The 24,112-nt window shown below is 41.0% G+C and overlaps 1 protein-coding gene across 3 annotated transcripts in view; it reads right to left on the bottom strand.

Annotated features, from left to right (window-relative positions):
- The window catches only part of EXOC4 (exocyst complex component 4), a 411,704-nt gene that overhangs the window by 378,384 nt on the left and 9,208 nt on the right, over positions 1 to 24,112 (bottom strand). For all 3 annotated transcript variants that reach the window (XM_082310080.1, XM_082310081.1, XM_082310082.1), the window contains exons 2-3: positions 10,700 to 10,889; positions 7,351 to 7,545 (exon numbers count right to left, since the gene is read on the bottom strand). In XM_082310080.1, the coding sequence (XP_082166206.1) occupies positions 7,351 to 7,545; positions 10,700 to 10,889 (385 nt within the window). The remainder of the gene's footprint in view (positions 1 to 7,350; positions 7,546 to 10,699; positions 10,890 to 24,112) is intronic.

Here is a 24,112-nt window from a genome sequence, read left to right as displayed (position 1 = left end):
GAGAAGAAAGCTCATGATTTCCATGCTTATGTCTGAATCACCAGAACATATCCTATGCATACATCAACTTAATAAAAACAAAGCTGCCTTCTTTCTCATCTGTACCTCAACCATACAGCTAACAGAAATCACGAGGTTTGCCCATCATTCAAAACTAATACAAAACAGTTCCTTTAAGCATAAACACCTATACACCTCAGTAGGTAATCTGAAATGAGATACAACCCTTGAGATGTCAGCTTCTCAAGTCTGTTTCCTAAAAGGCTTCTTTGTAATCAATACGGTCACCAATGACAAGACACGATGTTAGCTGGGGAAGGGCTTCAAAGCATGAAGTATGAGGAAAATATTACTATTTTTGTGATTCGGAAGAAAGAGAATTTCAAGCAGGGCCAAAATTTAAATTCTGTAATAAACGCACTTCTATAGAATCCCAAACCGACAAGTCTCTTATTTCCACTTATGGCATTAATTCTAAAATATAAAACTGTTCCACGGCAGTACCTGAATCCCAGCTCCGCAATAAGAAATGCAGAAACAAACTTTAAGACTGTTTTTATTGATTTTCATTGTTCCAGCTGAAAGGCAGACAGTAAATAAAATGCATATTGAGATGAGAACTGCATTGCAATTTTTTTTTTTCTTATTTCATCATTCCAGACTACTTCTAGTCTAAGAAGTCTGCTCACTACACGGTACTTTTAATTGAAAGACTTTCCTCGTGCTATACTGAGGAAAGCCACAGGTAGCAGCTACATTCAAGTAACGGAAATTAAAACTCTCCTCGACAACTGTGCCCAGGGCTACAATCATCCAGCGTTTTCTGGGAAGCTGTTAATCACTGCAAATGCCTTCGCAGAGGATTAACATGAAGTGCACAGAAAGGCAGGGGACACTGTTATCGCGTAGGACACGTTCGTTATGGGATGAGCAAGAAGAGGCCAAATACGCGCATGTGTACACTCACACCAAGCAATATCCTGTCTTTGCTCCTGAGAAAGTACTTCAATAGTTTAAGCTCCTTGTTTGACTCCCACTTCCCACAGCAAGCTACGTTCCTTGTCCTCACATGCTGTCCTCCAAAATATCCTACCCCTGGCCACTCTCTCCTCTGTTTCCTTCTCCTACGCCACCTCTCCCTTCCGACTGCCTCAGGAGCTTTATGACCACTTTTGCACAGCATTTCCACTTATGAAAACACCTTCAACTTCTGACCACACTGACAACTTCTCACCCACTAAGTAGCCCAGTTGTGTTGTAAAGCCCTGGAGTTAAAGACAAACAAACAAACACTTTTATATAAAATGCTTTGGCATGCAGACAATAGAGCTGGTCAGCATCTCTCGTTTAGACTCGTATGTTCCTGATATAAAGGTTAGATTTCACAACAAAATGAAACAAAGCTCTTCAAAAAATTAACCCAATGCAGATCTTACAGCCTATGGAGCTGAGCAAAAATACATTTAATGCATCACAAGGATGCCGGCGGTGAACTCAGTATGCTTTAACTATGCTGCATCAGCACAACTGAAAATGTCCTAATTTACCTGCAAACCAAACTCCTCTCCCGTACAGCTGGATGCCGCGCCAAGTACGTTTAATTGAATGCAACAACAATAACAGCCACTAGCTCGACTCTGGAAACCGAACACGCTGGCAACAATGCAAATTTGCAGTAAGTCAGCTCTGAGAAAAGCCCGGTGCTATTATTCACTTCGGAAAGCAGAGCAGGAGACATATATTATTCTTTCCCTGGCATAAGGAAACTGAAATAGAAGTCCTTAACGTTGAAAAAGAAAGAAGAGTAGGTGTTGGAACGTTCCCTGGCCTACTTCTTGAGAAACAAATTACTGTCACTTCAGCTTTGTATTTCTTGGGATGAAGACAGGCAGGCTAAAGGAGAAGGATGTGCTCCTGAGTAACACACATACACATCAGTTCCTAGCTCTGTAACGCAAGGAAGTGTGAAGTTAAACTTAAGCGAAGACTCGTCAGAGGGCTCCACACTTCCTTCGTTCCACCTTCGTTCTTCCATCTTGTCCTCCTCCTAACAAAAAAAAAAATAAAAACTTTCAACTGGAAACAGCAGTTATCCTCACGCCTATCCTATGGATATATTTCTGCAGTTTCATGGTGTTTTGTTACCTGACACAATCCCACCCCGAAGGAACTGTACTCCCGCACTAATAAATCAAGTTCAGAGTAAGTGTTTCATGCTCTACTGGAATGAAAAGATTTTTTTTTAAAAACTCTATATACTTTGACAAAGTGGTATTAGTTCATTAAAATTGCAAGGCTAGACATATAAAAGCCAGGAAATGCAAAGAAAGTAGCCTAAGCAATTTTCGTTTAATCGTATTATGAAATGACCTTTAATTACTTGATTCAACAACATTTCTTCCTTCAACTGTTTTTAGCATTTCATCTCTTAGATTATTTAAACAAATGGAAAATATTAATTTCTCCCTATGGGTACCTCGTGGGTCAACAGCAGAGCCAGAACAATTAGATCAACACCACAGACCTCTACGATACTTGAGTTAATTAAGTAACTACTAGGCAGAGCGTATCGCCCTTGAATACACAGCCCAGTGCTGGGGGACACCAGACATGGGACTGCTTGCTCCAAGCAAGAATCCTTCTGTCCTTACCCGCTGCTGCCTGTCCTGCTGTGTGCCCTCTGCTTCAAGGTCGGGCTTGGCTCCGGTATTGCGTAGCCCATCGAAAACATCTCTTCCAGAAGAATTTGGATTCCTGCCTTCCAGCAATCAAGCTCGTGCTCCCAGGCTAAGTGCAAGCTATATCCTCAACCCCAACTTGCCTCTGCCACCAGCTCTGCTGCTCTCCCTTTTGGAGACTGCCCACTGCCTTTTCTTTGGAATCTCCTTCTGCGTCAGAATTCCCCTCTCAGCACCTGATCCTAGAACCATAGAACCATTTAGGTTGGAAAAGACCTTTAAGATCATGATGTCCAACCGTTAACCCAGCACTGCCAACTCCACCACTAAACCATGTCCCTAAGCACCACACCTTCACAGCTTTTAAATCCCCCCAGGGATGGGGACTCAGCCCCTGCCCTGGGCAGCCTGGGCCAGGGCCTGACAGCCCTTTCCGTGAAGAAATTTTTCCCAATACCCAACCCAACCCTGCCGTGGCGCAGCTTGAGGCCGTTCCCTCTCGTCCCATCGCTTGTTCCTGGGGAGCAGAGACCGACCCCCCCGGCTCCAGCCTCCTTTCAGGCCGTTGCAGAGAGCGATGAGGGCTTCCCTCAGCCTCCTTTTTATGTTTTACGTTCAACAGAAAATACACGCGTATGTGTGCATGTGCACTCAATTGCCACGTAAAAGTGAATGTTACTTTTAGCAATTTAGTGTATGAAAAGACAGATCCTTTACAGAAAAACATACAAACTCCTGCTTTAAAAAAGCATATACAGAAATTGAAAATAACTGAAATGTATTCAGTCTCAAACAGGAGTTCTGTCTGTTTCAGAACCTCCTGATTTCTCCAAAGCTTCACAATTCAAAGGAGGTTGGAACTAGGTTCTTTTAACACAACCTGTGCAAGGTGCAATTACAGAACAGCAAACCTGATCCTACCGGCTCTGCTCGCCCGAGTGCGTCTTATCAAGATGCTGGAGGAACACAGAACGTGAATACATGATATTTGAAGCTCATCTATGCTACTTTACAGAATCAGAAACAAAAAAGCTGCCACTTAAAATTTTTAACTTCATACAAATGTAAGCTGTCACAAAATACCTTTGCATTGTGTTCATACTACTGGGAAAAGCTGCCATTCTTTTATTAACAATTCTTCCCAGCATTACTCAGTCATTGCACATTAGAACCAGCAGCTGGAGAGTTTTGAGTGATAATGAAACCTGTAACAAGCCATCTTCGGCCGTCTTTTCCAAACAATAAGGGAATTAAAATTTCAATTTAAATGCAGAGGTTTGAAACACGCTTCAGTGGCAAAATTACTTCAATTAATGTGAGTGGAATACAAAGAACAGACTGCAGAAATGCGATGCAGCAACCAGAAATTATGCCATTAGAGTGCTTGCATCAACCTCACACGACGACTGCAAAGGTCTAATTTTGACTCTACGTATCACAGGGCTACAGGCAACAATATTAATCAGTGCTCTAATTCCAATGCGAGGGATACAAGCTCCTCGTCAGATCACTTTGGGCTTTTTATAAGCCATGAGCATCTGTTTACCTTGAGGAATGAAACAAAAGGACAGAGAGATCGATATGCACTCTGCATCCCTGACAGTTTAGTAATTATTTTACATAATATTCATATCATATAAAAGGAGAAAGGAATTATCCTGCAGCCTCTGAGTGATTACAACATCGCAGCCTTGCAGAGGCAGTGTTAACAAAAGATGGCAAAAGCCAACGAGCCTATGGCGATTTTTGTCTATGAAAAAGCTCCAAATGCAGGTAGGTTACTATTTCTATATCACAGGTACACTTGTCTTCAAATGAGAATTGCAAGTTCCAATGAACGGCTGAAATACTGTGTGGAATTTTCACTTGAGGGTTCTCTGCATTCCTTGATATGTTAAAAAAAAAACCTAACAGCTGCTTTTTATATCATTATCATTTGATTTCTTAAAAAAAAAAGATAACTCCATTCTGGAAAACAACCAAGCACCCAACAAAACCCAGCATGGTATGCCCCAGAAGTCCGTACTTCAGTGAGGCCTAACACTGGCTCTATCTCATAGCCTTGGGCAACCTTACCTACACACAAACACACACGTATGTATATAAGTGTGTATATAAAAAAACTGCACACACAATATATTGCAAACCAATAAGATATCACAAATATGCAAATTTGCAAACCATTTATACGATAAATCCTAAGTATTGTTATTTTTCTTCTTACACTTCCTATCTTCTATTCCAGATAGGAAATTAATTACTTTTCTGGAATTTCCTTCTGAAAAGAACTTTTCTGAATTAAAAAAAGGGGGGAACCAAAAAAAAAAAAAAAAAAAAAAGAACCCAAGCAAACTGGCAAGTCCCTCTGTAAGAGAAAGCACCAACATTTCATTTGATACTGATGTTAACTCTGAATACCATGGTTTTCCCCCTACACTGAACGCCCTTAATTTACATCTACTTCTTGATCTCTCATAACTGAAAATATCAGACCAACATCACACTCCAAGTTCCCATATCAGAAACCTGACAGAAGTTTTGGCAAAACCTGACTGCACTCTTCTCATATATGCTGCCTCAAGTCATTGCATTGCTGATCTGTTTTCAGGAATTCTAACAGCTTTTACATAACATTTTATAAAGTATCATAAAAATTCCACTCTACGTTACACAACAGAAATGGATACATTACCCATCTCAGACAGCTTACAATACGGTGGGAAAGATATAAGACAATAGTTCGTATTAGAAGGACAGTGAGACTCTAAGAAGAATAAGATTGAGAGGGTTCCTGGAAGATGGTTTTAAAAAGGAAGAAAGGGAAAACTGTGACCAGATTATAGAACGATGATTGCACCAGGCGTGGCATGAAAACAGAAATGAGCAACAGAAAAAACCAGGAAGGTGACGGTAGAGTGAAATCAGACAAGAGGATGTGACAGCAACAACAAAAATCCAGATGGGGTTACACATGCCATCGGAGAAAGGGATGAGGAGACTGACATCGAGCCGTCGAAAATGTTTGAGGGAACAAGGTAAGTTTTAGACAGTCATGTTTAAGGTGAAATAAGAACGGAAAGAAGGAAATTAAAGTCTGGGCTCTAGGAATATGAGGTGACAACACTAAGATTTCCAGCTCTTTATCCTATTGAATAATGACTTATTAAAAAGAAGAGGCACAGCTAAGAGAAATACAAAGGACAGTAAAGTTGAAAAAACAATAACAAAAGGAAGGCAATGAAAAGATTTCCTTAAAGGCATTCTCTGGCAAACACAAAGAGGAATATGAACAGACTTACTTCTTTTGCCTTCACTTCTGAACCACAGACTGCTTACGGTTGGAAAGGACCTCTAGCGAACATCTGATCCCCCTCCCTGCTCAAGCATGGTCACCTAGAGCCAGCTGCCCAGCACCACGTCCAATCTGGTTTTGAAAATCTTCCACGGATGGAGACTCCACAACCTCTCTGGGCAACCTGTTCCAGTGTTCAACCATCTTTAGAGTAAAAAAGTGTTTTCTTACGTTCAGCCATAATTTCCTATACTTCAGTTTGCGTCCACTGCCTCTTCTCCTGTCACTGGGCACCACTGACAGAAGTCTGGCTACGTTTTCTTTGCACCCTCCCATCAGACATTTATAACCATTGATAAGATCTCCCTGAGGTTTCTCTTCGCCAAGTGAAGCAGTCCCAGCAATCTCAGCCTCTCCTTATACGTGAGATGCTCCTGTCCCTTAACCATCTTTGTGATCCTTCACTGGACTCGATCCAGTAACTCCATCTCTCTCTCGTACTGGAGAGCCCAGAACTGGTCTCAGCACTCCACATGGCAGGACTGAGTAGAGGGGAAGGATCACCTCCCTTGTAAAGTTTTTAATTACTGGTAGAAGGCAGTTCCAGCAAAGAAAGGACTGGAGCCTGGTGAGTAAGTGTGCTTGTTTGGTTTAGAAACAAGAGAAAAAGAAAAAAAAATAGTTATTAGAGCAGTTCAGGAAACGAATCGAAAGTATGCTTATAAAAGAGATGAAACTGAAAAACACTTGAAGGGAGGGAAAAAAAAAGATGAAAAATGAGCTGGAAATACGTGGAAAGGATTGAGTCCTGGTAAAAGACCTAGAAGAAGACAATGAAAGGCAAACACGCCTAAATGGTGAAAGACAGTCTCCCCTCTGAATAATGACCAAAGTCGTGAGTGCGTTCTGGAAGATGAAATAGGAGAGAAACAGGATAGGTCTTCCATAACAAAAATGGTTTTGAAATAATTGGTAAGGTACAAAGAAAGAAGATGATACAGGCAGGTGCCTGGGCAATTCATTTTAAAATAAAGCACCAGGTTGCAAAAGCAGAAGGAAATCCTATGTGCAGATCAAATGGGTAACTAGATGGTTACAGAAAGCATCAGGATCAGGACAAGTAAACAGGTAAAGACAGCTCTGAAAGACAAGAGCTAACCAAACAGAAGGGGCAACTGTGACTCTAAGTCCAGTCAGGAAGGATCAAACCAAAACCAAACGGAAATTCCAGTACAAGAAAGCAGCAAATGACAAAAGAAGAAACTAAGTAGGACAAAAACCAAATAATAAAACAGGCGGCAGATCTGTCTGCAGATGATCAGACGGCTGACCAGTGTGTTTCTGCTAGATACTGGCCCAGCACGAGGTACCACGTCTTACCAGCATGTCTGTCGCGTTGAGGTAGTGCTTGCTGGCCATGCACTGTTCCAGCTTCTGAGGCACTTGCTTGATGTTCTCAATCTCATCCAGCAAATTCAGGACATGTTTGTGCTCAATCCCTTCAATCCACAGCTTGCGCAACTCATCCCGCTTGCAATGCAGCAGCATCTTGCACGATAGCAGATTCTCCTTCACCTACAAGCAACGTGTCAAAAGATTAATTAAATTTCTCCCTGTAACTGACGCTTCTAACACAGATCAGCCCTCTCCCATATTTACTTTATTAGGAATTCCAAAAATATCACAGCACTCTAACGAAATCCAAGTTCCTTAAAATTTCTCGTTATTCCTTTGGCTGAAGGGAAACATATAGTACGTACAAACCGGAACTGCTTTCATAGTCAAATGTTTTTTAGTACAAGTTTTGTACCACTAGTAAAAATTTAACTGAAATATCATAACGTGAACAAACGCAGGATCCTATTAACCATGACCAAAGACTTATTTGCATGTTTTCCAAAAATCAATTCAGTATTTTGGCATACAGCAAGAATCCAATTTTCAGTGAAAGCAAATAACCCACTACTAATTTTTCTGCTGTAAACATTTTCCATCTGCCTATTAAATCTTTTGGCACGTCTCCTCCTTTCTTCAAGTTTGGTATCCGTTTCTTGAAACCTGACTATCTAAGAGTACAACCCTTTTCCTAATACCTCCAGCAATACCAATTTTTTTTTGTGAGAGAGACTGTTTCATCGGAACAAACAGCACAGCAGTTCAGATACAGTTCAATTCAGCATTTCCATTAGTTATCAAGGGCATTACATCACCCAGAGAAACACCCTGGTGGTTGCCATTCAGTTTGTTTTCGAGCCTCATGCCATCCTCTCCAACTGGCAAAGTCTCTACTATTCTACCCCATTTGGGAAACATCAAGAGTTTTTCTTCTCCATTCTTTCTCCTCAAACGCGCTGCCTGCATTCCCTGCTTCCAGGTCCTCCCAATATCCCCTGGAAAGGTCAGTATAACCTAGCCTTTCTTGCATAATGCAAATCAATAATACATATTAAAATGTGGAAGCAATTAACAACACAGCTTCACACATTGCTTTCACACTACTCTTGTTTTTGTGATAAGTTATGAATACTTAGGGTCCAACCTTTTCTCAGGCTGAACTCTCACTGAATTACACATGAAGAGAGACTCTCAGAAGTAGGTCCTTCAATTTTTTTTTTAAATAATGAGCCTTCAAAGCACTCCAGAAATCCCACTTCAGCTGCACGTTCTCTTACCTTGTCCATCTAAAGGCAGTTTAAAAAAATACACGACACACATAGATGGACCAAAATACAGATGACCAGTAAATAACAATAGCTACATAAGACACCCTCTATCCAGAGTCAGAAGAGGCTAAGATTTCAACACAATAACATTGCACTCTGAAATGCCCTTCTGAAAAGAATAACATTGAAAAATCCTCAGCCAACAGAAAAGCTAATGTAAGAGTGTCATAACTTGCTGCAAAAGCAGAGGCAAACCAAAACGCATACAGAGTGCATTTCAGACTTAATCCCTGTTCAATACTTTAATTTACAGTGTTTCACTGACCCAGCACACCATCATCAGCAGACTGCTGTTACACAGAACCAAATTAGGTCAGCAAAACAGTTGCGGGGCTAGAAGAAATCTCGCAACACATTCCTACTCCTGTCCTTGCAAGAAAGGAGATCAACTCTATCTACATTTGGGAGCAGGGGAAAGAATGAACAGCAAGCCTTTAAGAAAGAACCTCCCCTTGGAAAGCCAAATTGTTTCTACTTTATAATTCAGTTTTACAGTGGTAACACCTCTAAAACTAGATTCAAAACTAAACCTTTCCCAACAGGAATTCCTACAAGAATTGACTACAAAAGGTAGATACACAAAGGGATCTGGGCTATCTATCACTTCCACAATTCCTAACACAAGGAAACGCCTGTGCAATCATCTACCCTCTGCAAGAGGCGAACATCAAAAGAAAGTCTGATAGTGTAATACAGATTGATGACAAACCAGATCTGGGGCCTCCCATGAGAGCAGGTCAAAGCTACGTCAATACATATTGACCAAAACTAATAAGAAAACTTAAATATCAAAAGGTCCTTCACCTTTACAGTCATTCTTCTAGGTGGGACCAAAAGGTCACACCCCTATATGTTTGTTTTGACCTCTGCAAAGCGTAGTATACTGTGTGAAAATAGGCCACTGGCTACAGTTTATTTCAAATTTAGCGCAATTGATCTCTGCTTTCAAAGTGCTGAGCTTTGTACATAAATCCTGGAATGAACTCTTACCCTTGGAAAGCATCAGAATGGTCTCATTTTCTTTGAAAATGCTAAATGAATTTTAAAAGCCAGAAGGGTCAGTACATAGCCCCAAGAGGGTAAAAGCCTACTGCTCCTAAAGCACTGCTGTGGAAGGTTTGAAGCTGAGACCGCCACTGAGCCAGGGGAAAAAAAACAGAATAAATTTGGTGCCTAGCCTGCAAAGTTTAGGTGTAGCAAATTACACAGAGAGTAGAAGATAGGACAGGAGTCCAAAGAACTAATCTATCGCTACAGGGAGAGAGCAGATGGAACAAGTCCACAACAAAGCGTGCCAGAGTGAGTTACTGGCACGCTACCGAAGTGTGAGCACTCAAAATACAGAAAGATACGGGGGCACAGAGTTCATGTACATTCACACAACAGAACCGAGTTTGGAAATAGCATCAAAATTCATATTCTCTGAGCGAAAAGCAAGCTGATGAATCACCCAGACAATTCAGGAGGTGGTTGGAGGCCAACATATCAAAACATGAACAGATTAGATGGAAAGGTGTTAGCTTAGCAGCCCTTAGACTTCAAAAACCTGATAGCAACATGTCCAGACAATAAATGAACAGGGGGCCCCGCAAAGCTTTGCGCTTCATATCCACCTCTCGTTTTGCTTTTTAATTACTTGTGTTCTCAAACAACAGAGAGAGATCCTATGGAAAACATGATGCTAGTAAGACATAGCCTGTGACCACTGTATTAGGACTGGATGGTCCGCTCCTAGCCACGCCACAGAGCAACTTGAAAATCAGGCCTAGTTCAGAATTAGTGGCTAACAGTGCTTTCTCAATTCAATTTTTAGTTCAGTTCAGAATGATGACAAGTAGCTGGGAAAAGAGAGAGAGAAATAAACGGTTAAAATGAGAGCTTACAACATTACACTACCAATAAAAGGACAGTACACAGGTAAAAGATAGAGTTGCGCAGATTTGTACCCAGAGCACACGCTATCGAGCGCAGGGCAACACAGAAACACGGGCAAAGCTAGACTTCACCTGTTTGATCTTATTGCGCGAGTTGGTGATGCGCTCTGTGATGCTCTGGTACGTGCGGATCGCAGTGGTGAGCTCGGTGTAGTGCTGGACTATGAGTTCATCCAAATCCCGGTCACATTTCTCATAAGCTTCTTCCAGGCGGCCTTTCTCGGTCTCTCGGTCCTCAACATCATCACTGGTAGATAAGGTCCTAAGGACAAAAAGATTACAAAAATAGGGATATTTTGAAATTATCTATAAGGACAGGAAGGCTTTGCCTAAAAATACCGCACTACTTACCGCAAACCAGTCATTCTTATTATTCTATACACTTCACTGAGTGAAGCTTATTTCTGGTAAGCATGTCTGCCTGGTGTTCAGTGGACAACAATGTACTTCAAGAAAACAAAAAAACGTAAATATTGTGGTTTATTACTTCCCCAATTTTGTGATGCGTTGGAGCTTTTCTTACTACATTACCGGATTTATGAAAAGGGAAAGTTCTCTATTAGTTATATTTCCAGAGAGTCATTAATATGGGCACAATATAAGATATGAAATATATCCTGATTTATTACTTACAAAGAACTATAAAGAAGAAATTCTACTTTAGACTCAGGGGCCAGTCCAACTATTTGTTAGGAGTGTTGCAGTTACTGCTACTTACCTGCCGAAAGTACACTAGGGATATCACACGTACATTGAAAAATCCATCAAAAGCCTATCCGTGCCTTCCAGTAGTCAATCTGTTTTCAAACGTACACCAGAAGAGCAAAGAAGTGTCATGGGCTCTAACTTCCCCCACCCCATTTATTTTAACCTCTGAGTAACATCATCTAGTAAGAATTTTAATTTTTTTTTTTTTTAAATCAATGAAGTTTGAGATTCCAACAAAACTGTTGAAAATTTAATGAAACTGGCACAGGAGACAAAAGTTTCTTGGTGTCAGTCCAAATTTCTGAGATTTACTCACAAATCAATACGATCTTCTTTTTCTCCCTCTCTCTCTTCACTCCGCTCACCCCCTCTCGAGACCCATCCTGCCACCGGATCCAGAAGCCCACATCTGGACTGACTCAATCACACTACCAGGAAGACAGCAACAGCCAAAAAGACATATTCTCATCTCCTACAGTAGGTAGCACTCAAAAAGTTGGTTTCTGCAAGAAAGTCATCCTGAATTTTCCTCTTCCTTTATCCTTGGAAGGGTAGCTATGGTCCATACAGGGTTCTGTTTTAAATCAGCAACGCAGACATTGAAAACTGTATACTTCATGGGGAAAAAGAGAGAACTCATTTAGGATCAGTTATAGTAGTTATGACCTAAACACTGGTATATCACAACCTTAAGAACCAGCAGGGATGAATTCTGTAGCTCTACTGATGATTTCTGAACCACTTTAAAGAACTTATGATGAGAAAACAAGCAAAAAATAAAGATATTTTAAAAAAATATCACTGCATACAAACTCTTTTGAATCATTTGCTTGAACATCATGAAACAGTCACAACTCTCAAAGAAATCCGGAGCATCTACTTGCTGAAAGTGAGATGCCTTTAAAAATACAACCAGTAGAGCATGAACATGTGGAGACCATGATTTCATTTAAATCACAGAAGTTTAGGCCTCTGAACTGAACTGAGGCAGCATCCTAAGATGGCAGGCGTGCTACACCGAAAGAGTATAAAAATAGTAAGAGACTAGAACAGCCCTTGTTTCCAACCCTGAAGACTGTGAAAAAATACATTGCCAGAAGCAAGACAGAACTTCTTGTGTTTTTTCTGGATTTCTTAACCTATTTGTGTAGAAAAGGTCAAATAGTTGGAAGGAGACCAAAAACCCATTGCTGGACACTGCTGTTGCTCTCTGCTACCGTAACGGGTTTCGCTTTGGATTTGTTAAAGCAATGAGGTCCAGGCAAACTAAAACCAGTATCTCCTGCTGTCAAGTAAGAAAGAAAATACATTTTTTCTTGCAATAACAGTCACTTGTCCTCTACAGAAAAAGTATAGAAGGTAAGCGAGAACTGCTTGCACATCATTGAAAAATAACAAAGGAGAGAAACCTCTTTCCTTCTGGTTTATTTAAGAGTATCTTCAGTGACAACAAGCAGGACACAAGAAGGGTTAGTATTTGATAGATTTTTCTGAGTTCTTCAACACCATTAGGAAAGTAGTAGGAACTCAAGTGCAAAAGCTCTTCTCAAATAAATGTAAACAAAAAACTTCACTCAAACATACAAGAAATGCTGCCTCTCTCTCAGAAAGTCAGAGACATAGCCAAAACTTCCAGTTCGCTACTCTTTCTTCCCTTCAAAGAAAAACAACAGGCTGTACCACCTACTCAAGGACTCCATCTTTAAAAAGAAAAACAAACAAAGAAAAAAAAAAGCCATTTATTTCACAGGGGACCACAATCCCAGAAAGAGCAGCTAAGAAAAAAGTGAGCAAGTAAATCTGTACTACCATATGGAACGCAGCACACGAGGAGGACAGGAGCACATGCACACTTGTCCTACTCAACTACTAAGGAGGACAGAGGAATTACAGCCAAAATATATCTTACAACACCCTAAAAGAAGACAATGTACCTAAGTGATGTGTTTTACTTTACATAGTTGTAACACTCCTTTTCACTTTCAGATGGCAGTGGCAGAAGACCATAACAGATACCACATGGAAGCGAGGAGGAGAAGAGATCCTCTTTTGTTACACCTCAGACTATCAGCCTGGGTGCCTCACACCCTCCTCCCCACTCCCACATACCCAGAGCTGCACGTTTTACAGGGGATGCAGGCGCACCTCTCCTCTGCCACAAAGAACACGCAGAGATGAGGACCCCCCTCCTCATTCCGCGGACAGCATAGCTTCTTCCAATGCATAAAATTTATTTGTAGCATTTCAAATTCCATGCTTCATGGTAGCTACAGAAACAGGAATGCTTTCTAATGTTATTACAGTAATATTCTACTCCCAGACATTCTTAGTTATGCCTTAAATCACATTTTCACAAAAAAAAAAGATATCTTTCTTAATTTGTACTGAATGCAAAGTGCTTTAATATCATGAAAAAAGGACCTGGAAAGTAAGAATAGTAGTACAGCGGTTTGAAAATAAGCCTGGAATTAAGGAATCTGGGTTACAGCCTCTGCTCTGCCGCGCATCTCTGACACCGCGCTTACAGCTCTCCCACATTGCAGACTGCATCTTGACACTAGAGCATGAGCTGCACACCGCTTGTAGCTACTCCAGGCTCCTGCTGTAAATATCTGCATTCCAGTGGAACGGGCTGAGCAGGCAGATCTGTGTCCTTGTGGCCCAGTTTCTCTTTCTCACCTGGGGAATACACAGCACAGGTTCCTCAAACAAGCGAGCTGCGATTACATGCACTGAGTACTACCGAAACACTCAACGCTGCTAGCAGAGGTCATGTAAACACTTCAGACAAAGTAACGCAGGAAGATGTGCTAGAAAACAAAGCTAAGCATACAGTTAATGCAACAGCATTAACCGCACAGTACTTGTGAGACGCAGTGAAGTTTGGGTTCGTGCTATAACATGCATAGAAAGCGCGCAAGAAGGTGTTTGGCAGTAAATCTTCCTCCATTAAGAGCTCTTGCAGATGAATACGCTTCCTTCGTGAAGAACTGCTTATGTTTGCTAGAAGAATGTTCTTCAGCACGGTTACACCGGACACGAACATATATCCTTTTTAGGAATTGACATATTTGAGTTTGAGGCTGAACAATATTGCTTGTCTCGATAGTTAATGAAAACATCGATTCTCTCTAACCTGCGTTATGGATTGCAGGAGAATCGTGGATTCCTACAGACAATGTAGAAGCAGAACCAAATTGGTCTATATCACAGACTAGAAACGTTTTTAGTTTTAATTAAACAAGATTAAATTTCTAAATTCTTGTTTCCCAAAGCTGTTCAAGCTCTGGCTTGGATCCATCTGCAATGCCAGCAGTTTGTTACAAAAGCTAAAGATCTTTCTCCAAGGCTAAGACTACATCACCGTAATGTCAGAGGACATCACAAGCCTCTTCGAATGCTCCAGCAAGTTCCTGCCCAACTTAGGCTTCCTAACAACTTCCAGTCACATCCTTATTTTTTAAGCAGATTTAAATTGTGCTGCCCAGTTGTTTTTGTCCTTGGAATTGAGTTTAACTTGCCCTCTACAGGAAAAATATTTTTTGCTAAAAACACTAGACGTTTGCACAGCCAAAACATTGATGTTTATGAAGCGAGAGAGAGAGGTCACAACAGGACCTGTCTCTTCGAAACCACAAAACATGTCAAAAGGACAAAGCTAGTGTAGCTGGAAATCAGAAGCCTTTGTGAGATACCACAAGCTTATTCCTACTGAAATGATATAATGACAATGTCTAACTAAAAGTACCAATTTTAGTTGTCGTTTTGCTGTTTGTCTGCTTGGATATAATATACATTTGCTGCCACCTTCAGCAGAATCAAGACGCTTTAGCAGGGGGAAAAAACCAGCCCACCTGGCTGAGCACCACACACCTCCTCACAGTCTAAACTCCAAAGATCTCATCTTTTAAACCCATAACACAGCCAGTAGTAGCATGAAAATATTGCCAACCTGTATTAAAAAGAAGAGTAACAGGAATACAGAGGTCTCAAAGCTCCAGTCCACCCAACCTGACTTCAGGAACCTCAGCAGCACACGCTGGGAACCTAGTTGCCAACTAAGTCTTTTTCTACGCTTAGAGTTCTCTGAAAAATGAGCTTAATATGCAGCCGTAGCCCAGATTCCAACAAGATGAGAGCAAGACAAAGGAATCACTCTGCTGCTGTATAATGTCCACACTCAGTGATGTGTGCAGTTCTGGTCTCCTCCCTCTTCTGTTGCCCTCGGAAGGGCAACTAAAACAAGGGAGGGGATGAAGCAGCTCTTCTCTGCAGAGAGGCTAAGGCCAAGGCTCTTCAGTTTGGAAAAGAAAACGGTGACAGGAGATACGACTGAGGTCTGCAGAAGTCAGAAATGAGATGAATAACGTAAACGCAGAACAGTTTTTCACCAAATCATGCACTACCAGAACTAGTGGCGCTTGTTGAAACTATCAGGAGATCAGCTAGAAAAGGATAAAGCCCCCTTACGCTGTAGGTAGCGAACTCCTGAACCTCGCTGCGGGATCTGAGGCTCACAGCATCAGCATGTTCAGAAAAAGGACTTAAATGCATTCACAGACAACAGGTCAAAAACAAATACTGAAGGCAGCTAGCTAGAATGTATCCTCCAACATCCCTAACCCAACAACTGCAGACACTAGGGAAATACGGAGGCACTGGTCACCAACAAGCGGCCACGCCTGCATCCCCTCCCTAACATTTTGCATTACCACTGTTGGAGACAAACTACCAGCCTAGACAAACCATTGATTTGCCTCATAGAGCATTTCTTTGCTCTTATCCTCTGGAATACTCCAGTAATTTAGATCACCTAAGGCTGAGTAATGTTTTGGAGGTGCTGGAGGTGACGTTACCTGACTCCCGCACGTGTACATACAAACACGCACACAGTAAATGCCAACATGGGGCCTTCCCTTCACCTTACCAGGATATTTCAGCATCCAAGCCTGCAAGAAGACAAGCCACCCATGATCCATTCTTGCAGAGTTCCTGGTGAAACCACTGTGCTGTCAGGCAGCAGGAGAGGGGAGAAGGGAAGAGTTACGGACTCTGGCGAAACGCTGCTTTGTACAGCGCTCATCGAGGACAAGACCGTATTAACGCACCGTTACGTATTTTTCCAGCCTGTGATCCTAACTTGCAAGACTTGAACTCAACGGAAGTTTCAGGCTCAGTCAACTGCCATGTTCCAAGATTTCCAGCTGGCTCTGTTGGATGCACCAACTGGGAAACCTTCCCAGAATTAACACCTGTATTGGGAACCTCTTATTTTCTTTAATTACCTATTTTGGGACAATATTGTAGAAACAAGCATCACTAAAAATATCATATTCATCATTCTGACCAGAAAAAATTTACCTATATTTACAGCCCTTTAGTCTGTTCTAGTTTAAAGCATTAAAGGGAGCACTTACTATGCCAAACGGGATAAATAATTCAACACAACAACAAAGAATTTAAGCCTAACCGTTTTTTTTTTTCCCCTCCACCCACGTGAGTTTGCCTTAAATATTATTTCTTAATATTATTTTTATTACAATATTTCTTAATATTATTTTTATATTATTAAGATTATTTCTTTATGGGTAGGATAATAGTTTAAATCACAACCCAAGATCCAAATGGAGAAAAGCAACACCAGAGACTGCTTTTTCATTTATTTTACTGAAAGACCAGCAAGTTTCAGAAGTACAAGGTTTTGGTTTTAGGACTTGGTTATTTCCAGTCATTATGGGAGTCTGGATTAATCCCACGATCATGAACTGAAGAACCACCAAAGAGCACTTAGTGAAAGGCAAACCCATTCTTTAATGGATATGAATAACAATATATAAATAAATAAGAGGAAGTGAAGCTGTTTTAAGCCAAAACGTCAGAAACAAGTGTGCTATAAAACTGAGAATGCCTCCTCTGGATTTTTTTTAAAAATCAAATTAAACCTTTTCCCAGATAATAATTTACATTTTTGTCCACCATGGCTGTAACATACAAATTTCTGCAACACATCCAAAAGCAGTATGAGTACTTACAACTTCTTACAGCCACCAGTAAGACCCTTCTGCTCATGTTCTTCTCAAGTCACTGTATCAATCAGATGAGGCCTCACTTTACCTACTTCAACCAAAACTCACTGCCTTCTCTCTACTCCAGTACTTCATTACCATGTATTTTACTCCTTCAAAACCACAACATTAAATCCGTGAAGTCTAGCAGCATCTGTAACTACAAAAAGGAGCAATGTCACTTTGAATTTGAAACATTACCTTGTACACCTGAATTTCCTAACTAAGCCCCTTAGTACAGGAGCCATTTCTTTTTCTTGCTCTGCACAAAAAAAAAGCAAAGCAAGGAATACTTAATATTCTTGAGATTATACATGTTCCTGCTAACACTGCAGAAAAGTAAGCCAAGGGCATCTTTGCTTGTGTCAGTTCTATTAAAATGTGTGGCAAGGAAGAAGAAAAGTCAACACACTGTTTGCCAAATAGAAAGGATCAAAATTGTTTGGGAAAGGAACTTTGCAGAAAGAACTTTGAAGGGGGAATTACGAAACAGGACAGGATTATGAAACAATGATAAATATACATTAGCTTTTTAGAACTCCCTGAAAAGCAAAAGCATTCAAAACATATGATAAACAGAAAAAACGCCAATTTAGAAACCGAGTAGGTGCAGGTTATAAACTCAGTGGGGATCTCCAGTAGGGTTCCCTGATCGGTTCCCTTGTTTTTTTCATTTTCATTTTTCTAAATGAGAATCTGCCTCCCCTGTAAGATACCTGTAATTTGTACTTGGCAGCTGGATGGCTGCATATGCCTGTCTCATTAGCAAGAGCTCAATAGGATTAGAATAATTCCAACTGGATGCTAGTCTGTTAAAAGACGTTTTTATGCTACAGTAAAACAGAAAGTCATTGAGCCAAATCTCATTGACTTTTGATTTTACATAGTTAAAAATACAAATTACACAAATGCAAAATGCTTAATTCACCAGAGTCACTTCCACATACGGAAGGATAGAGGAGAGGATGATCAGACACAAACCTGAAATGTTTTTATCATGGGATGTACAGCATATTTTGTATAAGAAAAAACAAACAAACAAATAAACAAACCTTGCTATTTCCACTAAGGTCAGTGAATTTATGCTGGAATTAGATTAATAAAATGAAGTCCATTGGGACTATTCATTTCGGTAGAATTTGATCTGTAGATCACGAGCATTTTTCATCTCCGCTTTCCAGCATCGAACTCAAATAACTAGCACAGGGTGGACAGACTTTTACAGGAGTCCTGAAGCACCGTCATTCTGCGAGACGCCTAAAGCCTCAAACAGCTTGCTACAACAGTTCACATCAAAGACAGGAGTAGCTAGTTTCCAAAGGTAAATACATAAGAAAGCGTATTCACATTGATCAAATATAATTGCCATCTCTACCATTTCTGCAAGAGGCTGCACCTTTCTAGAAAGCTGAACGAACTCCCCAGCTCCAGCAGAGTCCTCCTTGCTCAGCACCACAGAGGAGGGAACAAAGTGTCTCGGACTTGTTGGCACAACTAGGACCCAAAAATACATTTGAATCTGCCCTCACCTGTCCCTTTACAGCAGTTCAAGAGACTGTAGCCATCAAAAGCTAAAGAGTAATTCAAAACACTGGGAGGCAAGATTTCTGACCTATGGATGCTTACCTATAAATGCTCAACATGGTATTTGGGAGCAGCTGGAAAACCCATTTGAGTGGTTAAAACTTTTTTCTCTCCACAGACCTGAGAGTCTCAGCATATTCCTCTGAGCTGCAAAATGAAATGCTTCTCTCACTAAAACATTAAGGAGCTTTGAGAAAGTCACACAATGTCTCATTTTTATAATGCGGAAAGTGCTACAGACTATAGCTACTAGTCACCACAGTAAATACATAAAGTGCTGTGAAAATGCAACACATTAAGTAGGGATAAAAGCACTTTTTCTCTAAGAACCAATGTAATTAATCCGGTCCCAGCAACAACTACCACCAGCAGACTCCATACACAAGTTATTCTCACGCTACAGAGTTAGTGTTGCCTATTTCTTTGCGTTTTGACAAATTAATGTTTTGCATAGACCTATCCAAGATCCGCAGGTGCCCGGACTGCAGAACTACCACACAATCTCATCTCCTCTGTAAATTTATTCCTACAGCGTGATGCATTAATTTGGGGAGGAAGAAGGAAATAAAAAAAAAAGAAAAAAAAAAAAAAAAGAAAAAAAGGCCAACTCTCCAGCATTCAAACAATGCAAGAAAAACAACAGGCAGATGATGTAAAAGGACAGAAAACAAGCCATAATTTCTTCACAAGCTAATAAATTTCTTTCATTGTTGGGAACTGAAAGAACACGATGTTTACTAAGCTATTCAACAGCAGAAGAAAACAAACACCATTGTACCACACATCATGTGGCCCAACAGATAACTACAGGAGTACAGCAATGCTATACAGAGATGATCAGCTGCAAAACCATGAAGCAATTCCCCTCCCTTCCTAACCTGCTATTTTTGAGCTTCAGATGCACTCCAGCACCAAATCAGGATTTAACATCATAGCTCCCAGCACCACAGAAAGCACACCACACACAGACTAATCTTTATTCTGTGTAACACCCGTGTTCCCACCAATGTGCACCGCTTACCCACACCACCAAACTACTACAAAATAAGCTTCGATGCAAATAAAACGCACAACAGATTTCTTTGCTCAGTCCCCGTACCCACAAGCTTAGCGCAAACTGAGAACATCCACAAGGGCAGTTACTTAGAAATGCTTTTTCTGGGGCATCCTGCGACACGCAGTAGGAAAAGCCTTTGCAAAGCCAGCAACAGGCACCACTGCAGGTACTTCAGGCAGTCGCAGTGCCAAAGAGCTCCGGCTGGCGCTACGTGCTGCTGAACCCCAAAGCTTCAAGGGGACTGGGTATTTTGTTCGCAGAGACATGTACGGCAAATGTGGAAAAATGTGGGTTCCTAAAGAAATCTGCTCATCCTCCCCTCAAAGGGAAGCATGAATGAATGAGTCTCCATCTGCATTTTCAAATTTATTTTCCTGCTTGACAGTGAAGGTTTGGTTTTAGCATATGCTGTCCCACCAGTGTACCAATGTCTGAAGCATCAGAGAGGCAACTCTGCTTTCTTTTCCCCTCTCTTTTATTCTACAAGGGCCAATAACAAAAATAGGTCAGTGAGAGACAAGTCCATGAATTTCTCAGCTCCATGTGCCCACAGTCCAACCCTGGCTTGTTCTGCAACGTGCTGAATGCCCTCATAGCACACACAAGCTCTCGGTCTTCCGAACCCGAATTTGGGGTGCAATCCACGCCACTCCTGTTGCATCTAGTACCCTCCATTTCCTTCACTAGAGTGTTTTTTCCTACCAAATCCTGTATTTAGTTGCCTCCCTACCCCCGTATTTTGCACTGTGGCAAAAGGAAGTTAACATTAAATTTTAAGACTAGCCATTTACAGGCACCAACCTCAACAGCTCCAGCAGGAATCAGATCTGAGACTCAACAAGAATTTCTGTTTACACTGACAAGTCTTGTATTTCCCCACACAGCCTGTATTAGCAAGGGCTTTAGTCTGTTTTCCCGGGCAGATGAGTAATTTCTTTTGCCAGCCCACTGTTAGCTTCCTACCTGCCCAATAAAATGCCAAGAGAATTACATTAAGTGTCAATTTTAAGAGAAAACTGTTAATGAATAATAAATGTTTCATTTCTGCAAATTTGGTTTTTCTGATGCCTCCAGCTAGGTTGGGTGGATAACTGCCTGCCTATTTTACCTACCCTAAGGCCAGCCCTGTTAAGTATGATTATTGCTAAGCTATGTATAGTAAATGGAGTCTTAATTATCAATTTCTTGACAGGAAGAACATTGTAGTAACAGTATGTGGGCATTATGCTTCTGTGGATTTTTTTATTAAATAAAAGTGAAAGAACAGGTACTGCGTGCAAACTGCAAATATGGGGTTTAGAAAATTAATGCTAAGTTAGTACCCGCAACATGCTAGACAACTCTTAAAGGAGAGGAGCGTTGAAGTCCCCGCTGCTTTTGACCATTGCTGTAGGTGTTCAGCATCTGTGTGTCTGTGTAAAGCCCCTTTTCCTCTGCTGCTCAATATCAGAGCAGACGTATGCAAATATTTGTGGTTAAAGGCGGAAAAAGAATATTACATGATGCACAGGTGCAGCTTGGAAATCCAGGAAGAATCTTCCATTCCTTCTGGATCAGGTTCCTTTCCGCATGCAATTCACTTGCCTTCACTCAGTGTCACTTATTCAAACGAAAACACTCATTAAAGACAGTGGGAAACACCAACAAAAAAAAAAAAGGCAAGCCAATCAAATTTAAATATTTCTCACCTGATCAGGAAAATGAACATTTTAGTGAAGGGTAATTGAACGGAGTGCTGAATCACTGGGGGGGACCAAACAAAGCTCTGATTTTAACAGCAATCCACAGTAAACTTTCTGCCACCTGTTTGGACGGTGCTCTGCACCCTATCATGTGCCTTGTTAAGCCTCCCAGTTCCTAGCTACGATAACACAGACAGCTTGTGGTATCAACTGCACACAACACAGCTTGGCTTAAAGCTCGTCTTGGCGAAAGCCAAGGCTACGTTTAGAAGCGTGGCCAACTTACGGGACTCACTTATGCTGTAACCTTTTTCTCCAATAAAAACAACGCCAGAAATCTGTTCAACAGAAAAAGCTTCTTAAGTACACACTGCAGCCTTGGGCAAAATCCAAAGTTTAAGGGATACACTACGATCCATCCCTTCTGAAGAAATCGGGTGAGGTTTTCAATGTTTTACAGTTTGGATAACAGTTAAACAATAATTCTTACCATCCCTCTTTGAAATGTGCAGATAAAGAGTGCTGGGTAGGCACTACATATCAATACCATAAAAACTCTCCCGAATACATTTCACAACTTATCATATATACTTCCATCACTCCGGACAATAAACTTAATAGTACAGCACTAAGATTATCAAAATTACCCTTCAGGAAGGAAAATTAGAGAAGGGGGTTTTATTTATTTATTTATTTATTCTCTGTTTTACACCATACCAAGGACCTAGAACACAAACCAGAATACAACAGCCTCTGTAAGGTACAGGAAAAAAAAACAAAACCAAAAAACAAAGCATGGCCTTCGTCAACACAGGTGACTTTTGGCCAACAGAGGATTTGTGGAGTTAAACGAAGAAAGCAGTTGCTAGAAGCAACAAATAATCATTTAAGCAGAGCACTGTGGATGTCTAGAAAGACCAGTCTCCTCTCTGCAGGAAATAGCTGCAATGTGCCAAGGAGACTTCAGTATTAAAAAGGAAAAAAAGAAAAGCAGAGTAAAAAGAAACCCATTAGAATCTAGTTACTTTTCATACAGCACCTCTTGCTGATGACCGTGGCCACACACCAATTACAGCACCTGCTTTCTCATTCTGGTTTAAACCGTTGTGATCATTACCAGCCATTTATAGTGCACTACCACCCGAAGGCCAACCGCACAGCCGCCCCATTGAGAGACACCGCTCAGACACGCAGACCGGCAGCGCGAGCTCTTTGCGGCAGGAAATCTAATAGACAAGAAACAACAACAGGTGAATAAAAGATAAGAGGTCAGGATGCGAGGGAGAGGGAACAAAATAACCGAGATGAAAGAGAGCATCTGTCCGCATCTCAGCTGTCCAGCAGAAGCAAGCGTAACCAGACGGCTCCTCAGACACTGTCAGGTTGCAAATTATCACAGGAATTGCAGCAGTGGCTCTGAAGAGCAAGTAGTTGGGAGGATCAAGTGTTGACTTCACAGATGCATGGAAGATGCATATAAGCGCTCTGCAAGAAGAAATACTGTCTGATAAAATGCAGTAATTTGTTAGTCCCTTTTCCTCCCCAAAAAGCTGTAGAGGGAAACAGAACATTACACAATGGGTCTGACCCTGATAATTTCACAGAACTGGGCCCTGTAGTGAAAGCGTCAAGCAAGACCTAAGATCAAACATGCATTTTGAAAATGTTTATTGCAGGCACCTTACTAGTATTTAAGCCTCTGAGTTAATCAGAATAAAACGCCTATGTGAGGAAACAATAAAATCTGGTCCTTTCTGAAAACCAGGGTTTGTCTGGTTGGCTTTTTTTTCCCTAGGCCTTATTTTTATGGGTGTAAAAAAAGCCCTGTATGGGACAAGAGCCTGTCCAGAGCAGTTCAGCAGGTTTTCTTCCTCCCAACTGCTGTGCCACAATCTGGGTGCCAGCCTGCGAGACCTTACCAGCAGCTGCATTTCAACAGGGCGCAATGAAAAAGTTTTGTAAAGCACCCTAGGACAAGAACAACTGTGCTTCAGCACACTGTCTGCACTGCTCTGCAAACTTCCAGAGGTGCATTAAACTAAATGGATTTCTTTGAATTTTATAATTGAAAACTGTTGTCTTAAAGACAAGTCCCAAATGGGGTGATCTACAGCTTCCAGCACTATTTAACCTCAAAGCATATGATCTGATAATACATGTTTTGAAACCACCACAGAGTCTGATTGAAACCACTGCAAAAAGTTGGTTCCATATGAAACAAAGCCAGCCAGAAGAAAAAAGAGAAAAAATAAATCCAAGAGGTATTTAACAATTTAACTCAGTAGCAACATGCTGAATGCCTTCTCATTATTTTCACAGGTTGATTGTTCCTATGAAATTCTGGATTTGAGGAAATGACTCAAAATGTTCAGGAGACAAACTACTCCCT

The sequence above is a fragment of the Platalea leucorodia genome (assembly GCF_965183815.1).
Source record: "Platalea leucorodia genome assembly, chromosome: 4".
NCBI lineage: Eukaryota > Metazoa > Chordata > Aves > Pelecaniformes > Threskiornithidae > Platalea > Platalea leucorodia.
The sequence above is the reverse complement of the archived record's forward strand: the minus strand, read 5'-3'. Positions and strand labels throughout refer to the sequence as shown.